Source organism: Haematobia irritans, chromosome 1 (assembly GCF_050003625.1).
Source record: "Haematobia irritans isolate KBUSLIRL chromosome 1, ASM5000362v1, whole genome shotgun sequence".
Classification (NCBI taxonomy): domain Eukaryota; kingdom Metazoa; phylum Arthropoda; class Insecta; order Diptera; family Muscidae; genus Haematobia; species Haematobia irritans.
This window is the reverse complement of record NC_134397.1, coordinates 184906773-184931743: the sequence shown is the minus strand read 5'-3', so window position 1 is coordinate 184931743 and position 24971 is coordinate 184906773. Positions and strand designations below refer to the sequence as shown.

Here is a 24971-nt window from a genome sequence, read left to right as displayed (position 1 = left end):
ACGTTTTTATTACTTCTTTGATGTTACAATTCAAATTCCTTTATAAAAAAAAAAAACAAATTCTTCTATTTTCCTTTTTTTAAATTTAATGTTTCATAGAGAAAAAGTTTGCTGACCTTAACTCACTATTGGATTTTTGCAAATATATAATTTTATACCATTTACAATATTATTTTATCTTTTATCCATTTAAAGCACTTAATATCCATTATTTACAACAAAATCTCAAATAAAATGTTTACACATAATATTGTTTATTAATTAGCAAAAGAACCACCAAAATTAACTGTTGAATTAAATAAAAACGTAATTAGCCACATAACATTTTGTTTATATAATTATTTTTTTTATTATTGATTATATATAGTATAATATATTTTAAATATTTTTCAAATAAAATCATTTTATTAATTCTTCATTTATCAAATAAATTTAAGAAAGTAAAATTTGTAAAAGACAGAACGAAACTTTGGTTGCAAAATATGAAATTGAAATAAAGATTTATTTCAGGATGTCTACATTAACATAACAAAAAAAAAATGCGTTGGCACTTTTATTTATGGGCATTAATGCTTTAAGATAAAAAAGCTTTGCAAAAGCTTTGCAAATATAAGAAAATTTAGAATGCTTTTTATATTGCACTGTAGGAAAAAACGTGCGTATTTTTTATTAAATGTGCACACATGATTTTTTTACATTAAATTGAAAAAGATAAGAACAAGACTTAATCCTCAGTACAAATATTTCCGGAAATAGCCGTGGCCAGATTTCATCTCGGTTATGAAGTAGTTTACGTCTCCGTGCTTTCTGTTTCGCCATCTGTTATAAAACGATGTGTCCACCTGCCACTTCTATCGTTTAACCAGCGTTCTTAGCATTTCTTTGTCTCCCACTGGATGTTTTCTGTTGGATTTGTCGCGACATGTCGGTTGGGAGGAAAAATCTATTTCCGCTCAGTTATCTGGGACCATTCCCGCTACCACTAGTACGACTTCTCCCGATACTGTGCGGTACGCTCAGGGCTGCTGTTCTCTACATACAGAGAGTAGTTTGTTCGCTCGGGTCTTTGTTGTTCGTTGTAATGTCGGTTCCCAGATTTCGGACCCATATAGGAGTATGCAGTTTGTAGTCTCCATGTGTACTCTCCTTCTACTTGGGGCAGGTTCTCCAATATTTAAAATTATGCGAATGAATCGAGCTGATATTATGACAACATTCGTTGTTGCGTACTGCTTGAAGTTATTTTAGTCGTAGGCCTATGTACTTGATTCGACATGATTGGTTTTGTATGTATAACTACGTCGTCTATTTGCGTCTCTATTTCTAGAGACAAATACGTCTTTTACATGGCTAACTGTAGACCATGCGAGTCCAGACAGGGTTTCGTTCGTATCATCACTTGCATTGGGCCTCTTCCGTGTTTCTAACTTTTATTACCGCTGCTCATCGTCTGCATATTCCACTAGGTATCTATCTTCATGATCTCATCGTACATTAACTTCCGCAGGTGTGGCCCTAACAGGTTGGCTGATAAGTCCCCGGTCTAACAAAGAAAAACACATTTTTTGTCAAAATTCGTTTTTATTATTCAACATAGTTCCCTTCAAGAGCGATACAACGATTATAACGACCTTCCAATTTTTATACCCTCCACCATAGGATGGGGGGTATATTAACTTTGTCATTCCGTTTGTAACACATCGAAATATTGCTCTAAGACCCCATAAAGTATATATATTCTGGGTCGTGGTGAAATTCTGAGTCGATCTGAGCATGTCCGTCCGTCTGTTCAAATCACGCTAACTTCCGAACGAAACAAGCTATCGACAAGTAGTTGTTATTGATGTAGGTCGGATGGTATTGCAAATGGGCCATATCGGACCACTTTTACGTATAGCCCCCATATAAACGGACCCCCAAATTTGGCTTGCGAGGCCTCTAAGAGAAGCAAATTTCATCCGATCCGGCTGAAATTTGGTACATGGTGTTAGTATATGGTATCTAACAACCATGCAAAAATTGGTCCACATCGGTCCATAGTTATATATAGCCCCCATATAAACCGATCCCCCGATTTGGCTTGCAGAGCCTCTACGAGAAACAATTTTGATCCGATCCGGCTGAAATTTGGTACATGGTGTAAGTATATGGTCTCTAACAACCATGCAAAAATTGGTCCATATCGGTCCATAATTATATATATAGCCCCCATATAAACCGATCCCCGATTTGGCTTGCGGAGCCTCTAAGAGAAGCACATTTCATCCGATCCGGCTGAAATTTGGTACATGGTGTTAGTATATGGTATTATTCAACCGTCGAACTGAACGGACGTGTTTTCTAATAGCGGAGTATTTTATCGTAATAAGTACTTATTACGAATTTCACGTGTGGTGGAAATAATAAACCACCATGCAGCGAAATTCAAAGTCATCCACTGGGTTGCTAACTTCAGGGCCCAGTGGACGGGTAACGACTGAAGTTATAAATTTGGGCAGCGACCAAGAGTCAGGCCCAATTAATCGACCTGTAGACGGGTCGACTGGCGGTGACACTTTGGCAAGTCGAACCTTTTCTAAGGTGACAACATCAAAAGGAGGCAATCCCTCTCGAAAGAGATTCAAGGAACGAAGAAATGCTTTGTTTATCCTAAAGAAATTAGGATCAGTCGACCCAAGCACGTTGTCGGCTAAGCAAAGCGATTCCTTAAAATGGGCTCAAGGAATTCTTGAAGCTGGAAAAAGGGAACGATCACCGGATGAGCTACCATCCTCTAAACGGGATCAAAGATCGTTTGCCTCAGTTGCAAAAGACAGCCTTGTGATGGCTATTATTAATAAAGGAGCATTGGACGGTATGATTCCAAGGCAAAAATGGGGGGAAATTGAGAACGCGATGTCTGGTGTCTACTCAGAGGTGCGAAAAAAGTTTCCCGGACCAAGTCCTCGACGGCAAGATGCTGGATGGTATCAAGGACGATATAAGTTAATAGCTTTTGCAGACCAGAGGTCTATGGATTGCTTTAAAGCTGCATTGATGCTAATTGGTGAAGTTTGGGAAGGAGCCGCTTTGGAGTTAGTCGATAAAAAAGACATTCCGGCTAAACCTAGAGCACATGCATGGATACCGGCAAACCCTCCTGATCCTGAGTCAATACTAGAGAGACTAAAAGAATGTAACCCAGATCTTCCAACCGCCGATTGGAAGGTTGGTCGTTTGGATGAGGTGGATGGACCAAGACGACATGCGGTGTTTATATTAAACATAGAGTCGCTGCCACATCTAGCCCAGACCCAAGGACGCGTAAGTTATGGCTTTCATGATATCCATATGAAGGTATACAAAAGCGATCAGCCAAAGGATACCGAAACGGACAAGCCTCCGGTAGAGTCAGCAGTGAAAAAATCTCCTAGCGAAGCCGAAGGAGACATAAAACCTACAGACTATGGCGAAAATCATATGCGGGAAGTTTCTACAGGCTCAAGCCTCACCAAAGCTGAACCGCGGATTGTTGCGAGAGTCACCGAGATCTGTGAAGAGGAAGCCCTTGATGACTCAATTGAAGCGGCTGATGTGACGGTGGTTGAAAATTTGGATGGTTCTACGGTTCCTCCAGATAAATCTTCACCATTGTAAGGCCGCTTGTGCTGCCTTAAAAGTTCTCCTGATGAAAGGAGACATAGATATAGTTCTTATTCAAGAACCATACATATATAAGAACAAGATCTGTGAATTAAGCACTCCGGGTTTCAAACTTTTGCATAATACCGGTAACGATATAAATCGAGCATGTATAATTGCTAAAAACGAACTAAACTTGTTTCTGCTTCCTTCATTGAGCAATGCAGACACTGTCGTAGCCAGTCTAGAGATATCCACATGCAAATATTGGGTATCTTCGGTCTACATGGGACATGATAGGGATATGCCACCCTGTGCCGTTAAGACCTTAGTTGAGGAGTCACTAAAAACAAAGACAAAACTCATTATGGGATGCGATGGAAATGCACATCATAGTATTTGGGGAAGTAGTGATACTAATGCAAGGGGAGAGTCGCTAATAGAGTTTATTTTGCGTACTAACCTGGTAGTTTGCAATAAGGGAGATGCACCAACCTTCGTCACCAGGAACAGACAAGAGGTTTTGGACGTAACGTTGACCTCTCCGGAACTGAATGATAAGATATCTGAGTGGCAAGTTCTGAGGGAACATAGCTTCTCAGATCATCGCTACATCAGTTTCAGATTGGCTGTTCGTACTTCAAAGACCATATTTCCGCCAAATGTTAGGAAAGCTGATTGGAATAGGTATAGGGAATCGTTCAATTTGATGATACCGGAAGTGCCGGAGACAAATATGGGCACTGTGCAAGATATCGAACACGCAGTGGAGCGGATTACTAAGGCCTTCAACATTTCACTGATAGCTGCATGCCCTAGAGGAAAGCCAAGGGGAAAAAATCGGCCGCCATGGTGGACTACGGAGTTAAGTAATATGAGGAAATCCTGCAGGAAGCTCTTTAACAAAGCAAAGTCCACAAGAGCTCCGGAGGATTGGGACACTTACAAGATGAATCTGAGAGAATATAAACGAGAACTGAGAAGGTCTCAACAAAACTCTTGGGATGATTACTGTAGCAGTATTGAGAATACGTCAGAGGCTTCCAGACTACGGAAGGTACTAGCATCCACTAACCCCGCTCCAGGTTTCATTAAAACATCGGAGGGAAATTGGACAACGTCCAGTGAGGAGACGTTGGAGGTACTTTTGGACACACACTTCCCTGGAAATCAGACGGTTGAACCATGTTCCGGCGGTGTAACAGAGGCTCAGCGATCATTTCCTATCGAGGAAATTGTGTCGGAATCTAGAATAAAATGGGCTTTAAATAGCTTTGGACCATTCAAATCCCCCGGTACTGATGGAATTACTCCGGCGGAGTTACAGGCAGTGGCTGGAAGAATTATCCCCTGGTTGACGGTGATATATAAACAATGTGTAAACTTAGCATATATTCCAGAAAAGTGGAGGGAAACAAAAGTCGTCTTCATACCTAAAGCAGGAAAAGCCTCTCACTCGAGTGCGAAGGATTTCCGACCAATCAGCTTATCCTCATTCCTACTTAAGACCCTGGAGAGGATGATAGACATGTATATTAGAACTACCGTGGATTCAGGTTTGCTCTCGAAACGACAGCATGCATACTCGAAGGGCAGGTCTACTGAGACCGCATTGCATGAACTGGTCAGCTTTATTGAAAGCTCACTATCTGTCAAAGAATACACAATCGTGGCGTTTCTAGACATCGAAGGGGCGTTCAATAATATCCATCCGAGCTCGATATTAAATGGACTGACAACTCTGAATGTTGATCCAGGTATTCTTAGGCTGTTAGACGAACTTCTAATGAAGAGACGTATTTCAGCCACACTAGGGCAAGCAAACATACAAAGGTATGTGAACAGAGGCACTCCCCAAGGAGGAGTTCTATCACCTCTTCTTTGGAATGTTGCTATAAACAACCTTCTGGTTTCTCTAGAAAAAGAAAGGATAAAAGTGGTGGCATACGCAGATGATGTGGCGCTAGCAGTCAGGGGAAAATTCCCATCCACAATCAGAGATATTATACAGAGAGCTCTCCGGATGACTGAGAAATGGGCGAAAGATAATGGTCTTGGTGTAAATCCAGCAAAGACAGAAATAGTCATGTACTGCAAAGATCGCAAAACTCCCACAGTTAGGCCCATTTCCTTAGGGGGTACTGAAATTCCCTTTGGTGAGTGTGCAAAATACCTTGGCGTTATTTTGGACAGGAAGCTGAATTTTAGGCTTAATATTGAAGAGAGGGCGAGAAAAGCCACGGTAGCTTTGTACTCGTGCAAAAAGGCAATAGGGAAAAAGTGGGGACTAAGACCAAAAATTGTGCATTGGCTATACACGGCAGTGGTTAGACCTATAATGCTATATGGCGTTGTAGTCTGGTGGCCGGCACTTCAGAAACCGACTTGTTTAGATAAAGTTCAGCGTATGGCGAGCTTATGTATCTCAGGCGCATTTAGTAAGACAGGAACAGACTCCCTTAATGTCATGCTACATCTATTGCCTTTAGACATTTTGGCCAAACAGTCAGCTGCAACAACGGCTGTGCGGTTGCGCGAACTATCGCTGTGGTCGGAAAAAGGTTACGGTCATAGTTCTGTCCTCAAAATAATGCAAGATGTGCCTAACGTAGTGGATTACACTTTGGCGAGTCCACTTTTCGACAAAAAGTTTGAGACTCTAATTCCCAACAGTGAGGCGTGGTGCACACAGACCCCGGGGAATAAAAGATATATAGATTTCTATACTGATGGCTCCAAATTGAATGGACAAGTGGGGTTCGGAGTATATTCTAAAGATCTGGAAATTCGAATAGCGAAAAGATTACCTAATCACTGTAGTGTTTTTCAGGCTGAAATATTGGCAATAAGAGAGGTGGTGAATTGGCTGAGAAGTAATGTTCCAACAAATATTGGCATTAATATATACTCAGACAGTCAACCTGCAATAAAATCCTTGGACTCTGTGTTCCTTAACTCAAAAACGGCCATAGACTGCCGCAAATCTCTCAACGAGATGGCTGAGCAGTACAATATTCACCTAATATGGGTGCCTGGTCATAGGAACATACCGGGGAACTGTGAAGCAGATGTGTTAGCAAGGCTAGGAACTACCTTACATATTCCAGGGGAACTAGAATCTGTTGGTATGCCTCTGGCCACCTGCAAGCTCTTACTGCGTGAGAAGGCTGTTATGATGGCCAATATTCGATGGGAAAATTGCAAGGGTTGTAACGACACAAAGCAAATATGGCCCCATTTAAACTTAAACCGCACACTAGATATGCTAGTGTTCTCAAGGCGTCAGATAGCACTCCTAATATCTGCTATAACGGGTCGCTGCCTGATAGGCGAATTTGCAAAAACTATAGGTGCGAAGTATAATGACTATTGTATAAGCTGTCATGACGTGGAGGAAAAGGAATCAATTAAACACCTCTTGTGTGAGTGTCCTGCTTTTTGTGTAAGGCGTAAGCGAATTTTGGGAGCATATAGCTTTAGATTACTGGCTGACCTGGAAAACGTTAACTTAAGCAGTTTGTTAATGTTTTTGGAGCAATCTGGTTGGTTCCACAAAAGTAAATAATAGAGAAGGTTCAGTGGTTAAGACTAGAAGTGCCCATATGTAATAGGTACTTTTAGTTAAATGTGGTATCACAATGGACTGAATAGTCTAAGTGAGCCTGAAATTTAATCGGGCTGCCACTTTAACCTAACCTAACCTAGTATATGGTATCTAACAACCATGCAAAAATTGGTCCACATCGGTCCATAGTTATATATAGCCCCCATATAAACCGAGCCCCCGATTTGGCTTGCAGAGCCTCTACGAGAAACAATTTTGATCCGATCCGGCTGAAATTTGGTACATGGTGTAAGTATATGGTCTCTAACAACCATGCAAAAATTGGTCCATATCGGTCCATAATTATATATAGCCCCAATATAAACCGATCCCCGATTTGACCTCCGGAGCCTCTTGGAAGACCAAAATTTATCTGATTCAGTTGAAATTTGATACGTGATGTTAATATATGGCCTCAAACACCCGTGCAAAAATTGGTCGATATCGGTCCATAATTATATATAGGCCCCATATAAACCGATCCCCAGATATGACCTCCGGAGCATCTTGGAAGAGCAAAATTCTTCCCATTCGGTTGAAATTTGGTACGTGATGTTAGTATAGGGTATCCAACAACCATGCAGGAATTGGTTCCTATCAGTCCATAATAATATATAGCTCCCATATAAACCCATCCCCAGATTTGACCTCCGGTGCCTTTTGGAGAAGCAAAATTCATCCGATCTGGTTGAAATTTGGTACGTGGTGGTAGTATATGATATTTAACAACCCTGTGAGTTGATATTTGTGGATGACAGTCTTTTGTAGAAGTTTCTACGCAATCCATGGTGGAGGGTACATAAGATTCGGCCTGGCCGAACTTACGGCCGTATATACTTGTTTGATACTTTGTCATTTTGGGAATACTCCTTCGGTTTTGCCTCAAAATAGGCCTCAGTTTCGCCGATCACCTCTTCATTGCAGCCAAATTTTTTCCCTGCGAGCATCCTTTTGAGGTCTGAGAACAAGAAAAGGTCGCTGGGGCCAGATCTGGAGAATACGGTGGGTGGGGAAGCAATTCGAAGCCCAATTCATGAATTTTTGCCATCGTTCTCAATGACTTGTGACACGGTGCGTTGTCTTGGTGGAACAACACTTTTTTCTTCTTCATATGGTGCCGTTTAGCCGCGATTTCGGCCTTCAAACGCTCCATAAACGCCATATAATAGTCACTGTTGATGGTTTTTCCCTTCTCAAGATAATCGATAAAAATTATTTCATGCGCATCCCAAAAAACAGAGGCCATTACTTTGCCAGCGGACTTTTGAGTCTTTCCACGCTTCGTAGACGGTTCACCGGTCGCTGTCCACTCTGCCGACTGTCGATTGGACTCAGAAGTATAGTGATGGAGCCATGTTTCATCCATTGTCACATATCGACGGAAAAACTCGGGTGTATTACGAGTTAACAGCTGCAAACACCGCTCAGAATCATCAACGCGTTGTTGTTTTTGGTCAAATGTGAGCTCGCGCTGCACCCATTTTGCACAGAGCTTCCACATATCCAAATATTGATGAATGATATGACCAACACGTTCCTTTGATATCTTTAAGGCCTCTGCTATCTCGATCAACTTCATCTCACAAACTAATTGACTTACAGACGTCGAATTTTGACACGAATCATTTGAAGGTTATAAAAATAATATGCATTTAATACTAGCGACGCCATCTATGTGTCAAACCGGGGACTTATCAGCCAACCTGTTGATCCCTGCGTGGATTCTGAGGTGATTTCCTTTTTTCTTGGTCCTTGTGTTGTCTCGAATATCAGCACTCGGTCTTTTAGGTAATTTCTAAAGGTGCTCATTAGGAATTTCGGTACACGGAATATACTCTCAAGACATCTACCTACTGTGGTGCAATGTTTAGCATGCCCGCCTTGCATACACAAGGTCATGGGTTCAATTTTTGCTACGACCGAACACCAACAAGTTTTTCAGCGGTGGATTATCCCAAGCTTCTTTAAGTGGTTTCATTGCAATGTGGAACGCCGTTCGGACTCGGCTATAAAAAGGAGGTCCCTTGTCATTGAACTTAACATGGAATCGGGCAGCACTCAGAGACAAGAGAGAAGTTCACCAATGTGGTATCACAATAGACTGAATAGTCTAAGTGAGCCTGATACATCGGGCTGCCACCTAACCTAACCTAACCCACCCATGCATATTTGATGTAATTACGTCAAGCAGTTCATCAATCTCAGATACTCCGTTTTGAGCATCCATACTAGTGTTCTTTTGTTTGCCTATCGCTGTTTGCATTTTCCGAAGTACTGTCTGACACGCTAGGACTTCTTCTTCTCAAAATTTCATTTTTTCCTATATACTCCTGTTTTGTCGTGCAGTAGTTTGAAAAGATCATCGAGTTGTTCGGAGTTTTACAATGCTTGGTATTCGATTCCGCAATAACACCACGTGAAGTATAGACGCCTGACTCTTCTTTACTTACCGGTGCAAAGAACTTGCGGCCTGCCGCTTTCGCCAGCTAACGGAGAACCTTGGAGCTTCTTCTAAAGATAGACTGTAAATCCCTATTCCCAATTACATTTGTCGTTGGACTGTTCATGCGATATGGGTCCCAACTGGCAGTCCGATAATGTAGTCGCCCTTTGGATTAACACCTAGGGTCCTTATGCAAGAAGTGAGGTCCTTGCGAGGGTTTGCACAAGACCTTATGGATATTGGTTTTAGAGCCATGTCGGGAACAGAGAATGAAGCCGACCCATTTATGTCGGCGGCGGCTGACACTAATTTTTTTACTCCGGCGGTGGCGGCTTTACGGCTAAGCCGATATAAATTTGTCTATTCGGCGGCGGACAATTATCCCTTATAAAATCAATTTGAAGTTTTCCGAATGGTAATGAGATTAGTTGTACAACCAATCTTACAATCACATTTACATTTCATTCAAATTTTCTGATCTAAATTTTTGCAAAATTTTTATAGCAACTTGGTACTGACTGATTTTGTTTGGAAAGTTAAATATTTTGACAAAAAAATCAATATTTTTGATTAATTGGCGCCTAATTTTGAGTCGAGATGAGTCGACATATTCGGCGGCGGCTTCGACTGGCAAAAACTGGTCGGCGGCGGCTAAAATCGGCGGAGTGACTCGGCGGCTTCATTCTCTGGTCGGGAACTAATCTGTATGTCGTATCAACAGAACCTACATTGCCAACTTATTGTTTACATGACAAAGAGGGGGCAGTTGTGACATTAGCTTGAAAGCCAAGTTGATGTATGAACGTTCTCCAAGCGCTGTCGGTGGATTAATGGGACAGGGGCAGTTGTAACATTAGCCTGGAAGCTATTTCCCTGCACTAATAGAAAGTTTCGTTGTATTAACGAAATGTGTCGTTAAAAGTCAGCCAATGAAACAAATTCGTTATTACAATGAATTTTTTCGTTAATATAACGAATTTTCTGCAAATCAACGTAACGTTTCGTACTATTGACGAATATTTTCATCATATTAATGAAAACGTTTCATTACATCAATGAACATTTTTCGTTGGCTGACTTTTAATGAATTTTGTGTGTGTGTGTGTGTGATGTCACTCCCAGGTACTCAGTTACTAGAATATCACAACTTTCAGCTTACATCTATTCCGATCCATAGTTCAAAATCCATATTCGTGATTCCATGTCAATACCATTCTTTATTCTCCTTGTTTGACAAGGGTGTCCACGGAGGCATCACTTCCCTTACTGCGCCTATCTCTAGAACACCCTTCTGTATACCTACCTAAATGGCATCATTCGATCTCCATGTCGCAAAGACGTTCTCGGACATACATGCCTTTTTATAGTACATCCTCAATCTTCGACGCTCTTGATTGGGGGGCTACATATTTTTCACAGTTGAGGTCGCCCAGCAATCCACCACCTGCTGTCCCCGATGGTAGCCTCTGCTCAGCCCCATAAAAATTGCCTTTATATATTACACGTCCAATAATAGCATAATGCAAAAGGTAGGTCTTTCAAAATGTATGTCTTTCTCCTCGATCATACGAAAGATGAGGAGACCTACTTTAATTATTGTAAAGCCTTTAATATCCACCTCTACCTACATTGCTCTAAAAATTGGAAAACTAAATTTGAACTCTCCCAAAGCAGCTCAAAGGGTAGGTCTTTCCCTTCGATCATATATCAAAAGATGAGGGACTCTATTTAAATTGTTCTAAAGTCTTCAATATACCGGTTTAGTCTTCGCTAAACCAAATGTCAAATTCAAAACCATATTCAGATTTTATTAAAATCTACATAACTAGTTAACCTATTTAGTTAATATTTTATCACCTGTTTATACATTTTATTCACCTTTTATAAGTACGGCTAATGCCAAATAGATCGCTTACCAGCAATTTTAGCATATATCTTAGGCATAAACAAAACACCGATGAGCCTTTTAAAAAAAATCTGCAAATGTGTAGAAGAGAAACCACTATAGCCGCCATCACTATTCCCAAATCGAAGGCTTAAAAATCTAATTGGAGATATTTGAAAAGCATTGGTAATTTGAGCAAGTTTAGAACACCTATGCAAAAATAAAGTGACTGTAAGTTATTGCAATTTGTTTTATTTAATTTTTTAATGAAAAAAAAAATGAAACCCACCAATTAGTTTTTCTTATACAAAAAGCCCAATATCTTTTTACAAATTTAATTTAAATGTCTATTCCTTTTCTCCTAACATTCCTGTAGCAATATTGGAAAGCCCCGAAAATCCAAAGAGCCACCACTTTATCCACATCGATGTCTCTGCCAGCTGAATGTTTGGTTCTATCCGTTTCAATGCCATCGTTAAGCAATGAACAGAAAAGACCAAAAAGTGCTGGACCCAAAAGGAAACCAGGACAAGCTTCTCACCCCAAGCCATTCCGTTTGTATTAAAAATTAAGAAGAAATTACAAATGTTACTACTACTAATTTATTAGAAAAAAAATACAAAAAATTTATTATAATTTTGAATTACTAACCCCACAAAAAAAAAAAACAAACATTGGAAAAAGAGAGATTTTGCCTATCCACAAGGATAAATAAATCGATCGAACTGAAGAACTTGCGAGCAAATATTCTTATTTACTCACAGATTTTTCCAACAAAATATTCTTATGTACTTCAAAGTGTATAACATTTTGAGTAATTTATAATTTGTACAATTATATTCCTTAAAATTCCATTAACAGTGTGGATTTCCTATATTCTAAAATTCTTCAATATGATTCCAACCATCATTTCCTTTAATTCTACTACCCTAAACTAACATTCCTATATTTGACAAATAAATTTTTGAGCATTTTCAGACCAAAAATTCCTTATTAATACTAAAAACATATTATAATTTTATAAAATCTTAAAATAATACAATAAAACTTTGTAAAATTGTTGATTCTCTAACAAAAAGACATCCTTCAAAATTTAACAAAAACACCCCAATCAAACTCACAACGGTTAAAGAAATCTTGTCATAAATTTCCAAATATCTAAGAAATTTGTGAACAATGCTTTTCAACGATTAATTGGTCGACCATTTGTACACATTAAAAAACAAAATAACCCCCCTTCCACACAAATTCACAAGACCACAATTCATATTTAAAACAAAAACCAACTTTCCCGAAACGAAATCCGAACCAAATTCACTTTATTCACTTTTATAAAAAAGCGATGTTATTGTGTAAAACAATTTAAAAATAAAAAAAGCATTTAATAAAAATTATTGTAACGAAAACATTTAATGTGTGTTTTTTTATTGAGATCAAAAATGGATGGTAAGTAAGCTCACTAAAAATAAGTTTACCAAGTATAATCGGTCGAAAGTTAGGCCAGCCCGAATCTTATGTACCCTCCACCATGGATTGTATACAAACTTCTACAAAAGCCTATCATCCACAACCGAGTTACCTGTATTATGGTAATCCTATAGACCAGCCCGTTGTTCAAACTGTCGATCGGAGCGAAAATTTGAAATTTAAGATACAATTCTCTTTTTGAAATTTGGGTTTTGTGTACTTGACTCTAGGAAGCAAATTTTAATTTTTCGTTTTTTTCAGCTTTTTTTTAAAAAAAAAACAAGTTAATGACAACTTTATTTTCCAAATTCATACACCACTTCCAGTAGAAATTATGATATGTTTCAAGTAAAAAAAAACGTCTTTAAAAGAAAGTGTTGAAAAACATGTCCTATTTTTGAAGGATTTTTTGCTTTGTAGTCAAGATGCAAAAAAGCCAACAAATTTAAAGACAATTTTATTAATTTTAAAGAATTTTTCTGAATTATTAAAGTCAAGTTGACGTTAGCCCATAAAATTTTTCTTTCATGTTACGATACCCATTTTTAGGTGAAATCACTTAATTATATTATAAGGACAATACGACTTCATTGAAAAGTTTATCGACTTTTGGACAAGGAAAAAAACTTTATATTGGAGAATAGCGTCTTCTACGCTAAGTAAAATTTGCATTCATATTTTAAGGACATAAAATCTTTGGCCTCACTATAATATTTTTTGCAGTGTATATATACATTTTTGTCTCAAATACATGCATTTAAATCTGACTCGATCTGGACAAAATTTGTCAGAGTTCTACAAAATCTATAAACCTAAAATTTAAGTCGGCTAATGCCCTAGGGTGGAACACAATGCCGGAACCTTATCTAAATCTTCTGTGGAAAGTATGGGGTCATATTCGCTGACGATGTACCATTTTTCCCTAAATCGGAAGAATATAGGGCGCTTTATCTAAATCTGAACCGATTTGGATAAAATTCGATAAATAAGATTACGTTGAAATGGATATTAAATGTAAAATTTTCTCTCAGGGAAAAATTTCATGTACATCGAAATGAAAATTTGGTCTCTGGTTGTTATATGAATTTAAATCGGGCGAAACACATATATGGGAGCTATATCTAAAGCTGAACCGATTTTAACCAAATTTGGCATGAATAGCTATAATATTAATTCTACTCCCTCTGCATAGCCTCACATAAATCGGAATAAAACTTTGGCCTCTATGGTCATATGAGTCTAAATCAGGCGAAATATATATATGGGACCTATATCTAAATCTAAACCGATTTCATTCAAATTTAGCAAGGATTGGTAGAATTTAAATTTGACTTTCTGTGCAAAAATTTACGTGAATCGGTGTTAAAATTTAGCTCTACGGTAAATCGGGAGAAATATATATATGGGAGCTATATCTAAATCTGAACCGATTTCAACCCAGTTTAGCAAGCATTGGTAGAATGTCAATTCTACTCTCTGTGCAAAATTTCACATAAATCGGTAGTAAACTTTGGCCTCGGTGGTCATATGGGTCTAACCCCCATTTTCATGAAGCTCAGTTAGTGCTACGTTAGCTAATGAACTTATCTGTCATCTTGCGTATATATTCCGTATGCCAGTTAGGAGCTTAACTGCTGAAAATTTTGCAGTAAAAGTTGACCGGAGAGAAGATATTTGCAATTTAATTTCTGTTAACTGGCAGTTAAAGCCAAACGGAGCTACATGAAAACGGCCGTAAATCGTACAAAAGATATGTATGGGAACTATATCTAAATCTGAACCGATTTCAACCAAATTTAAAATGCATTGGCGAAATGTCAAATCTATTCCTTGTGCAAAATTTCACGTAAATCCGTGTTAAACTTTGGCCTCTGTGGTCATATGAGTCTAAATCGGGCGAAAGCTATATCTAAATCAGAACCGATTTCAAACTAAATTTGCCACAATGACGACAATATTAATAGAACTCCTTATACAAAATTGTTGAGCAAATCGGGGTAAAACTCTGGCTTCTGGGACCATATAAGTAAATATCGGGCGAAAGATATGGGAGCTATATATAAATCTGAACCGATTTGGCTTATATTTTGTTTTTCGAGACATAAAATATTCGGATGTACGGAATTTGAAGACAATCGGTTGATAAACATACCAATTATGACCAGATTGGTGATAAATATATATGGCAGCTATATCTAAATCTGAACCGATTTCTTCCAAAATCAATAGCGATTGTCTATGTCCCGAAAAAAGACCCTATGCCAAATTTAAAGACGATCGGACATAAACTGCGACCTGTACTTTGCACACAAAAATACATCAACAGACAGACAGACAGACGGACAGACAGACGGACGGACAGACAGACCGACGGACATAGCTAAATCGACTCAGAATTCAACTCTAAGACGATCGGTATACTAAACGATGGGACTCTGACTTTTCCTTCTTGGCGTTACAAACAAATGCACAAACTTATACCCTGTACCACAGTAGTGGTGAAGGGTATAAATATGGGAAACATTTAAATCTGAACCAATTTTAGGCAACTTTGCAAAAGAGCATTTACGATTTATCGGTCGATATATAAGTATTAGAGGTATGTGAAAATTTCAGTCGTTTTTACAAATTTTCCCCTTAGACGAATTTATTACAAGGAAAATGTGGGTATTTTGGTCATTTTTGACGAAATCAGAAAAACACATTAATTCTACTCCCTGTGCAAAATTTCATGTGAATCGGATTTAGATTTAGATATAGCTCTCATATATATCTTTCGTGCAATTTACACTCATATGACGACAGAGGTCAATCCGATTCATATGGCGACAGAGGTCAAATATGAATCGGATTGACCTCTGTCGTCATATGAGTGTAAATTGCACGAAAGATATATATGAGAGCTATATCTAAATCTAAACCGATTTCAACCAATCTTGTCATGTATATCAATTGCGCTCATTGTGCAAAATTTTAAAGCAAATCAGGTTGACATTCTGGCTTCTGGGGCCCTATTAGAAGATATCGGGCGAAAGATACATATATATACGCTATATCTAAAACTGAACCGATTTCTTCCAAAATCAATAGGGTTCTATTCTGTCCCAAAATACATAACATACTTGTGCCAAATTTGAAGTCGATTGGACTAAAATTGTGACCTAGACTTTGATTACAAAAATGTGTTCACAGACAGATGGACAGACGGACATGGCTAAATCGACTCAGGGGCCCGCCCTGAGCAATATTGCCAAAGACACCATATGTCTATCTTGTCTCCTTCTGAGTGTTGCAAACATATGCACTAACTTATAATACCATGTTCCACAGTGTGGCGCAAGGTAACAAATAAAAAGAGAAATTGGTGAAAAAAATAGTATTAATTTGAATTTCCAGGGCAATGCAAAGGATTTTAAAACAGAGTAGTTCCGTACTATCACAAACCCATGTAAAATGTCTACAATGAATTTCAAAATCCTAATTTCCACTACTCCAAGATCACAAGTTAAGGACCCTACAACTACAACTACAACTTTTTTTTAAGTTTTTTATACCCTCCACCATAGGATGGCGGGTATATTAACTTTGTCATTCCGTTTGTAACACATAAAAATATTACTCTAAGACCCCATATAGTATATTCTGGGTCGTGGTGAAATTCTGAGTCGATCTAAGCATGTCCGTCCGTCCGTCCGTCCGTCCGCCCGTCTGTTCAAATCACGCTAACTTCCGCACAAAACAAGCTATCGACTTGAAACTTGGCAAAACTTGGATCCTCTGAGAAGCAAATTTCATCCGATCCGACTGAAATTTGGTACATGGTGTTAGTAACAGGTTGGCTGATAAGTCCCCGGTCTGACACATAGATGGCGTCGCTAGTATTAAATGCATATTATTTTTATATAGTACCAACCTTCAAATGATTCGTGTCAAAATTTGACGTCTGTAAGTCAATTAGTTTGTGAGATAGAGTGTCTTTTGTGAAGCAAATTTTGTTATTGTGAAAAAAATGGAAAATAGGAATTTGGTTTTTTGATAAAATACTGTTTCCTGAAGGGAAAAAATACGGTGGAATCAAAAACTTGGCTTGATAATGAGTTTCCGGACTCTGCCCCAGGGAAATCAACAATAATTGATTGGTATGCAAAATTCAAGCGTGGTGAAATGAGCACGACAGCCGGCTGAGTGGACAGCGACCGGTGAACCGTCTCCGAAGCGTGGAAAGACTCAAAAGTTCGCTGGCAAAGTAATGGGCCCTGTTTTTTGGGATGCGCATGGAATAATTTTTATCGATTATCCTGAGAAGGGAAAACCCATCAACAGTGACTATTATATGGCGTTATTGGAGCGTTTGAAGGTCGAAATCGCGGCAACCGTATTCTTCAGATCTGGCCCCAGCGACTTTTTCTTGTTCTCAGACCTCAAAAGGATGCTCGCAGGGAAAAAATTTGGCTGTAATGAAGAGGTGATCGCCGAAACTGAGGCCTATTTTGAGGCAAAACCGAAGGAGTACTGTCAAAATGGTATCAAAAAATTGGAAGGTCGTTATTATTGTTGCATCGCTCTTGAAGGGAACTATGTTGAATAATAAAAACGAATTTTGACAAAAAAAAATGTGTTTTTCTTTGTTAGACCGGAGACTTATCAGCCAACCTGTTATATGGTCTCTAACAACCATGCAAAAATTGGTCCACATCGGTCCATAATTATATATAGCCCCCATATAAACCGATCCCCAGATTTGGCTTGCGGAGCCTCTAAGAGAAGAGATTCGGTTGAAATTTGGTACGTGGTGTTAGTATGTTGTCTCTAACAACCATGCAGGAATTGGTCCTTATCGGTCCATAATTATATGTAGCCCCCATATGAACCGATCCCCAGATTTGACCCCCGGTTCCTTTTGGAGAAGCAAAATTTATCCGATCTGATTGAAATATAGTACGTGGTGTTAGTATATGGTCTCAAACAATAATGCGAAAATTGGTCCACATCGGTCCATAATTGTATATAGCCCTCATATAAACCGATCCCCAGATTTGACATCCGGAGCCACGTGGAAGAGCAAAATTCATCTGAGTCAGTTGAAATTTGGTAAATTGTGCTAGTATATGGCTGTTAACAACCATGCTTAACTAGGTCCATATCGGTCTATAGTTATATATAGCCCTGGGATAAATCGATCCCCAATCACACAAAAATCGGTCTATATCAAGTTCATAATTGTATATAGCCCCCATATAAGCCACTCCCATATTTCAATTCTGGCTCTCTAAGTCCATATCGATTCGTAATTATTTGTAGAATTACCTATACATATCTTTTTGTCTAATATATACTACACATGGACTAACTTACAATTTAGTCGACGATGTTAAGAAGTTTTAAGATACCTTACCATCGGTAAGTACACGCAAAAAAATAATTCTTTCCTCCCAAACGAAATTTTAGACAAACAAAGTTCGTTTCTCATTTGCTTTTCGCTGTAAGGAAGTGTATTTGGAAGAAAAGTATATACTTTTTGTGATAAACATTTATTCTTTTCCAGGATGTAAAAACAATTTCATAAAGACAAACTCAAAAAAAAAACATTGTTTTCTTGCTAATTGCATTTCCCCTCACATCTTTCTCACATCCACGAGTTTTTTAGTTCTTAACACCTTTTCCTGTAATACCAACAATGTAGAAGAAAGTATACGATTTTATAAATTTTTCAAATTTTTTTACCTTTCGCCTGGACGGAGAATCGAACCGCGGACCATGCACTTCGTAAGCCAACACACTAACCACTGAGCTATGTACCTGTTATGGTCATCAATAGATAAATATCCATATAAGTTATATTTATATAGCATAGCTTGCGGCGCCCACGAACCGAATAAACAAAGCTTATTTAACAGAAACAAACAGTTAGTTTGGCACCGTGGAGCAGTGGTTGCTACGTCCGACTTGCATGCCAAGGGTCGTGGGTTCGATCCCTGCTTCGACCAAAGTTTTTTTTTGTTTTTGTTTTTTTTACATATATTCCAGATATGTTCGGAAGATTCCGAAAAAATGTTCAACATTACATTGTAGTATATTAAATGTTGAACTGTAAAATGTGTCTTATTAAAAACCTAAAGTCAGAAAAGAACAGTGTTTGATATAAACGAATTGGACTGTGTTGTTGTTTCAAAAATAACTTTTTTTATTGAAAAAATAAAAATTTTGTAACAAACGAATTTTTTTGGTGATAAAAGTTTAAAATTTTCGAAGCAATTCAAAAAACTCTAACAAAAGAAAAACGTTTTCGGTACACGTTTTCCAAACGTTTTTTTTCTTTGCGTGTATTACCACAACCCAAGTAATTCGATTGTGGATGACAGTCTTTCGTACAAGTTTCTACGCAATCCATGGTGGAGGGTACATAAGATTCGGTCTGGCCGAACTTACGGCCGTATATACTTGTTTTTTTTTTGTATTATTTGTTGGGAAGTGCAACATTTGAGGAATTGATTGCAAAATATGTAAGACTTTGTCAAAGCTTTTGGGTTTAACATCATGAAGCAGATATACATTTTAAAAACCATCATTTGGGCAGAAAGACAATGGGGGGAAAAGTAGTAGAAAAGTAGGAAACATTTGTTTACAGGAACCAAATTCGGAACAACAGAACCTTTACCATATATATTTAATTTGAAAAACAACTGATTTCAAATGAAAATATACCAACGAAGGAATGAAGAATTTTATTTTCTTTTCTTTTCTTTGTGTTTTTTTTTTATAATTTTAATTTAATTTAAAAGATAAATGCATAAATTGATAAACATACACCAAAACAAAAGGTGTTTGCTTCCGATTTTGTTATTCACCACTTATTATTCTTACAATAGTAACTATAAAAAAATCAATCTTATTCCTTTGTTCTTCTTTTTTTATATATGTAAATATATGTTTATTTAAAACAGCAAATACATTGTAAAATCATAATCATAACAATAAAAAAAATGGATTATTAAAAAATATGGAAAGAAAACTAAGTCATTATTATTGGCTGCAAGCAAAAGCTGCCTTTGTTCTTTTTCTGTATTTTTCATTGTGTTGTGTTTAAGTTAAATTATTTTGTGCTTAGTATAGAATTTTAGTTTAATTATTCATTTCATTTTGTATACAATTATTTTATTTCTTAAATCAAAAGCTAATTGATGTTTTGATGAGGGGGAAAATACACAAGAGGAAAGATGAAGAAAGTAAATATGAAGAAAATATTTAATGATATGCGCACATGAAAAAAAACTAAATTATTAATTATATATCTATGTATTTTCTGGTTTTAATAATGAATGTATAATCCTTTTTATTTTATTTCTTTTGTTCTTATTTTTGGGGATTCAAAGTTTTTGTTTTTTTTTAGTTTTATAATTAGCATTGTATTTTTTGTTTTTGTTGCTCTTTGCATTAGAATACTTTGATTTGCATTTTGTTTACCATTGTTCTTTTAAACAAATATTCAATTGACTAGATAAGCATTTTTTTTAATAAACAAAAATATATATAAATTTTCTTTTGTTTTTTTTTTTTTGTAATATTATAGGCTTTATTTGCATAGATTTTTTATGAATTCAATAGAAATTTGTTTTAACAACTAATGTGGGATTGATATAGAAGGTAGTATTTCTTTAGTCTCCAAAGAAAACTATTCTCACTCATTGGAAAAAAATAATGGAGAAAAAATAAAATAGAATCTAAACTACAAAAATATATAATAATGAAAATCCATAGAGTTCCAAGTTGGAAATTGTATTCGGAATCAAAAAGTCGTCCTTTTCAAAATTTGAAAAGTTTGACTTTTTCAAAATTTGAAAAGTCGACTGTTCACTTTTTCACAATTTGGGAAGATATATTTTTCTACTTTTCGACTTTCTTCTGCGTTTTTTTTTTTTGACTACAGATCTTTAGGTGTATTTCCGGTAACCTAATAAAATCATTTGTTATACACGCAAAAAAAAATAATTCTTTCCTCCCAAACGAAATTTTAGACAAACAAAGTTCGTTTCTCATTTGCTTTTCGTTGAAAGGAAGTGTATTTGGAAGAAAAGTATATACTTTTTGTGATAAACGTTTATTCTTTTCCAAGATTTAAAAACAATTTCACAAAGACTAACTCAAAAAAAAAAATTTTTTCTGGCTAATTGCATTTTCCCTCACATCTTTCTCACTTCCACGAAGTTTTTTAGTTCTTAGCACCTTTTTCTGTAATACAAACAATGTAGAAGAAATTATACGATTTTATAAATTTTTTTACCTTTCGCCTGGACGGAGAATCGAACCGCGGACCATGCAATTTGTAAGCCAACACACTATCCACTGAGCTATGTAGCCGTTATTGTCATCAATAGACAATTACCCATATAAGTTATATTTATGTAGCATAGCTTGCGGCGCCCACGAGCCGATTAAACAAAGTTTATTTAACAGAAAAATACATTTAGTTGGGCACCGTGGAGCAGTGGTTGCTACGTCCAACCAAGGGTCGTGGGTTCGATCCCTGCTTCGACCACAGTGTTTTTTTTATTTTTTTTTTTATATTTTCCAGGTATGGTCGGAAGATTCCGGAAAAATGTTCAACATTACATTCTACTATATTAAATTTTTACCATGAACTGTAAAATATGTCTTATTAAAAATCTAAAGTCAGAAAAGAACAGCGTTTGATATAAACAAAATGGACTGTGTTGTTGGTTCAAAAATAACTTTTTTTATTGAAAAAAATAAAAATTTTGTAACAAACGATTTTTTTGGTGATAAAAGTGTATACTTTTCGAAGCAGTTCAAAAAACTCTAACAAAAGAAAAACGTTTTCGGTACACGTTTTCCAAACGTTTTTTTTTTTCTTTGCGTATACTCGGTTTTACCAATATATTTTATATTTCCTAAATATAAAATAAGGACAAATATAATTGAAAGTATGTCGATCCACGTTTATTTTATTAATAATTTTTATACCCATAGAATGGTGATCAGAGATGGTCCGAGTAACAAGTTTTGAAAACTCCAAATTAAACAATTTTTTACAATAATACTAGCGTAACCCGGCCCGCTTCGCTGCACCTCTCGAAGCATATTTTCGTTAACTTAGTCAACTATATCCTTCGATCTGAAAACAAATTGGAAAAGATGTTAACCCTTTTAAAGAGTAGGGTCAGGGGAAGTCTGGCACAAAACTGAAGTACTGAGTAATCATTCCACAAACGTTTCCCGTACATTTCAAAAAAAAATCGGACTTCTTGCTTTTTCGTTTATATACAGAAATAGGGCGGTTATGCAGATGTAAAACGGACCGGGTAGGGGGCGTTCCCTTTCAACCATTTTTTTGTTTTTTAATTGTTCTGTATTCAAATCGTTGGAGAATCTTCTACATTTCCTGTGAATTTCAAGCGCGGTTTGTCAGGGGAGGTATACTTCTCCTCAACGTACCGTCCAATAAATTTGAAAAAGTAAAAGTACTTAAAAATTGACCATATTAACGTTTGTTAAAGTGTAAGACTCGGAGAACATGCCTTTTTTACTTAAAAAAGTCTGGCCTGTGGAAAAAATCATAAAATTTATCGACAATCCTCTTTTTTCTATTTTCAAAAATCGTGCAAAAGCGAACCTCCCCCTCCTTCGCTCCTCACCGACCAGATATCGTAAATTCACGTACCCTATATTCATTTCATAAACTACCCAACTTCACTATTCCTCTTCCCCAACCAGACATCAAAAAATCATGTACCCTGAATAAATTTAATCATCTTCTCCTAATTTTTGTAATGGGACGTAACTTTCTCTGCAAAATCCAAGAAAATCTGTAAACTTTCCTTCAAATTTCATAGTGTGGGGCAAGGAGAAAGATCCCGTCCAAATATCCAAAAATCAAGTGAACCATATTGATTTCATAACCTTCCCATACGGTCTTTGTAAATTTCAAGTAAACTTGAAAATTATAGTTTTTTTCAGTTTTAGAGGAGGTCTCCCTCCCCATCCCAATATCGAAAAATGATATAGCGTATATTGTGTAAACGTCCCAAAAAGTCTCAAACAAATTATAAATTTCAAGTAAATTGGAAAAATTTAATTGTTTTCCGGTATGTACTTGAGGAGAAATGAGGTCCCCCTGTGCCCTTTTATTTTCCTTTTCCTCGACCAAATATTAAAATATCATATACCGCATATAAATTTCAAGTTCTTCATAAAATTTCAAGTTCTTCATAAAATTTCAGTAAGTCGGCAAATTTTTGTTTTTTCACTGTACCTCGACCAAATATCGAAAAATAAAGTATCTGTTCTTTGCTCAGACGCCCCCTTCAACCTTCCCTGAACATTTCAAGCAAATCGGATAATTTTGTTCCAATTTTCATAAGGGAGAGGTTCCCTTCCCGTCCAAATATTAAAGAATCATATTGAAAAAATCGGGCAAGGGGATGCCCCCTACCAGATATCATTTTCACCACAGGATTACCCTCTACGTTCTCCGTACATTTTTCATGTGAAAAAATAAAAATATAACAAGAGCAACTGCGATGAATTCAAATTATTATCCCGCTTTTCCGTTGAAACTTTTCTTGAATTTTCTTTGTTATAAACCTTACAGAGCCCAAGACCTCTCCAACGAATGCAAAACCATAGAAATCGGTTCGTGCCTTCTGGAGTTGCATCAGAGATGGCGCTGTATATAAAAAGATTTTCCCGCTTTTCCGTTGAAACTTTTCTTGAATTAAACCTTACGGAGCCCGAGTCCTTTCCAACGAATGCAAAACCGTGGAAATCGGTTCGTGCGTTCTGGAGTTAAAGCGCCAGGAAGGAAAACCCGACTTATTTTTATATATTAGATTTAGAAATTTTTATTCAAAAGAAATTTGTAATTTTTTTCCAAAGAATCCGGCACATGAAAAACGTCTGAAGGCTATGATTTTCAAATTGCTGAAACTGTGAAAATTGTAGCAAAAATCGGAATTAGCTACATCGTGTGGGCATAGAAAATACCAACCACGTCGATTTAGTTTTATATAAGCCCGATTTTCATATGGTTATGTAAAGGCAAACAGGCAATAGAACGCCTTTAAAATTTGGCACAAAGTTTGCCTTTATGTTTCAATATTCGACTTTGGCCGATATTAGCATTTGCCTACTCTTTTTTCTATAAGTGAAATGCATTCATATGTACAAAAATTAAAAAAAACAAAAAAAAACTATAGAATAAATAATTCTAAAAAAACTTCTATTCGAAACTTATACTATTCACTTCCTGTGTCAGTGCCCAGCTTTATCCTTTAGAAGAAACAAGATACTGGGCTCCTTTTTCTTTCAGGCTCGCACTGATCTGCGGGAGTGCAGCTTAAGGAACATACTTGCATTCATCAGGGCCTCTGGTTGGTTATTCTCAGATTTCTTTCAAAGAGAACGAGCAGGTGGAAGTTTCTGGGACAAAGTGGACCGCATCGGAAGGAGAAAGATTGAAAAATCACATCGAGGGATTACAATGGACCTATACTGGTCTAAGTGGGCATCAATTCAAGAACATTGATGTCACCCTCTACAACCTAACCTATCCTATACTATTCAAATTCTTATTTTTGGCAAAAACTAAGTATTTTACGAAGGTTTACGATTATGGTATTTATCGGTCCATGTTTCGGTATATCATTTGACTTCTTGAACTTCTGGACACCCAAAATTTTTATCAGATTTGCCTGAATTTAGAAATTTAGAGGTATTTTATGTCCACATAAAAGGATGCCGAATAAGGTGTATATCGGTCCATATTTTGGTATGGCCCCCATTAGACTGATCTCCCGATTTGACTACATGAGCGTCTAGACATCCGAATTGGCTCAAATTTAAAATCTAGAGTTATTTTGGGTCTATAAATAAGTGGAAGCCACCGTGGTGCAATGGTTAGCATGTCCACCTTGCATTCACAGGATCGTGGGTTC

General features: G+C 37.0%; 1 protein-coding gene across 7 annotated transcripts in view; it reads left to right on the top strand.

The window, feature by feature from the left end:
* tau (microtubule-associated protein tau) overlaps positions 1–12959 on the top strand; it is a 205498-nt gene extending 192539 nt beyond the window's left edge. For all 7 annotated transcript variants that reach the window (XM_075292286.1, XM_075292288.1, XM_075292284.1 and 4 more), the window contains one exon: positions 11930–12959. In XM_075292286.1, the coding sequence (XP_075148401.1) occupies positions 11930–12118 (189 nt within the window). In that variant the 3' untranslated portion in view covers positions 12119–12959. The remainder of the gene's footprint in view (positions 1–11929) is intronic.
* Positions 12960–24971: the final 12012 nt, after the last annotated feature.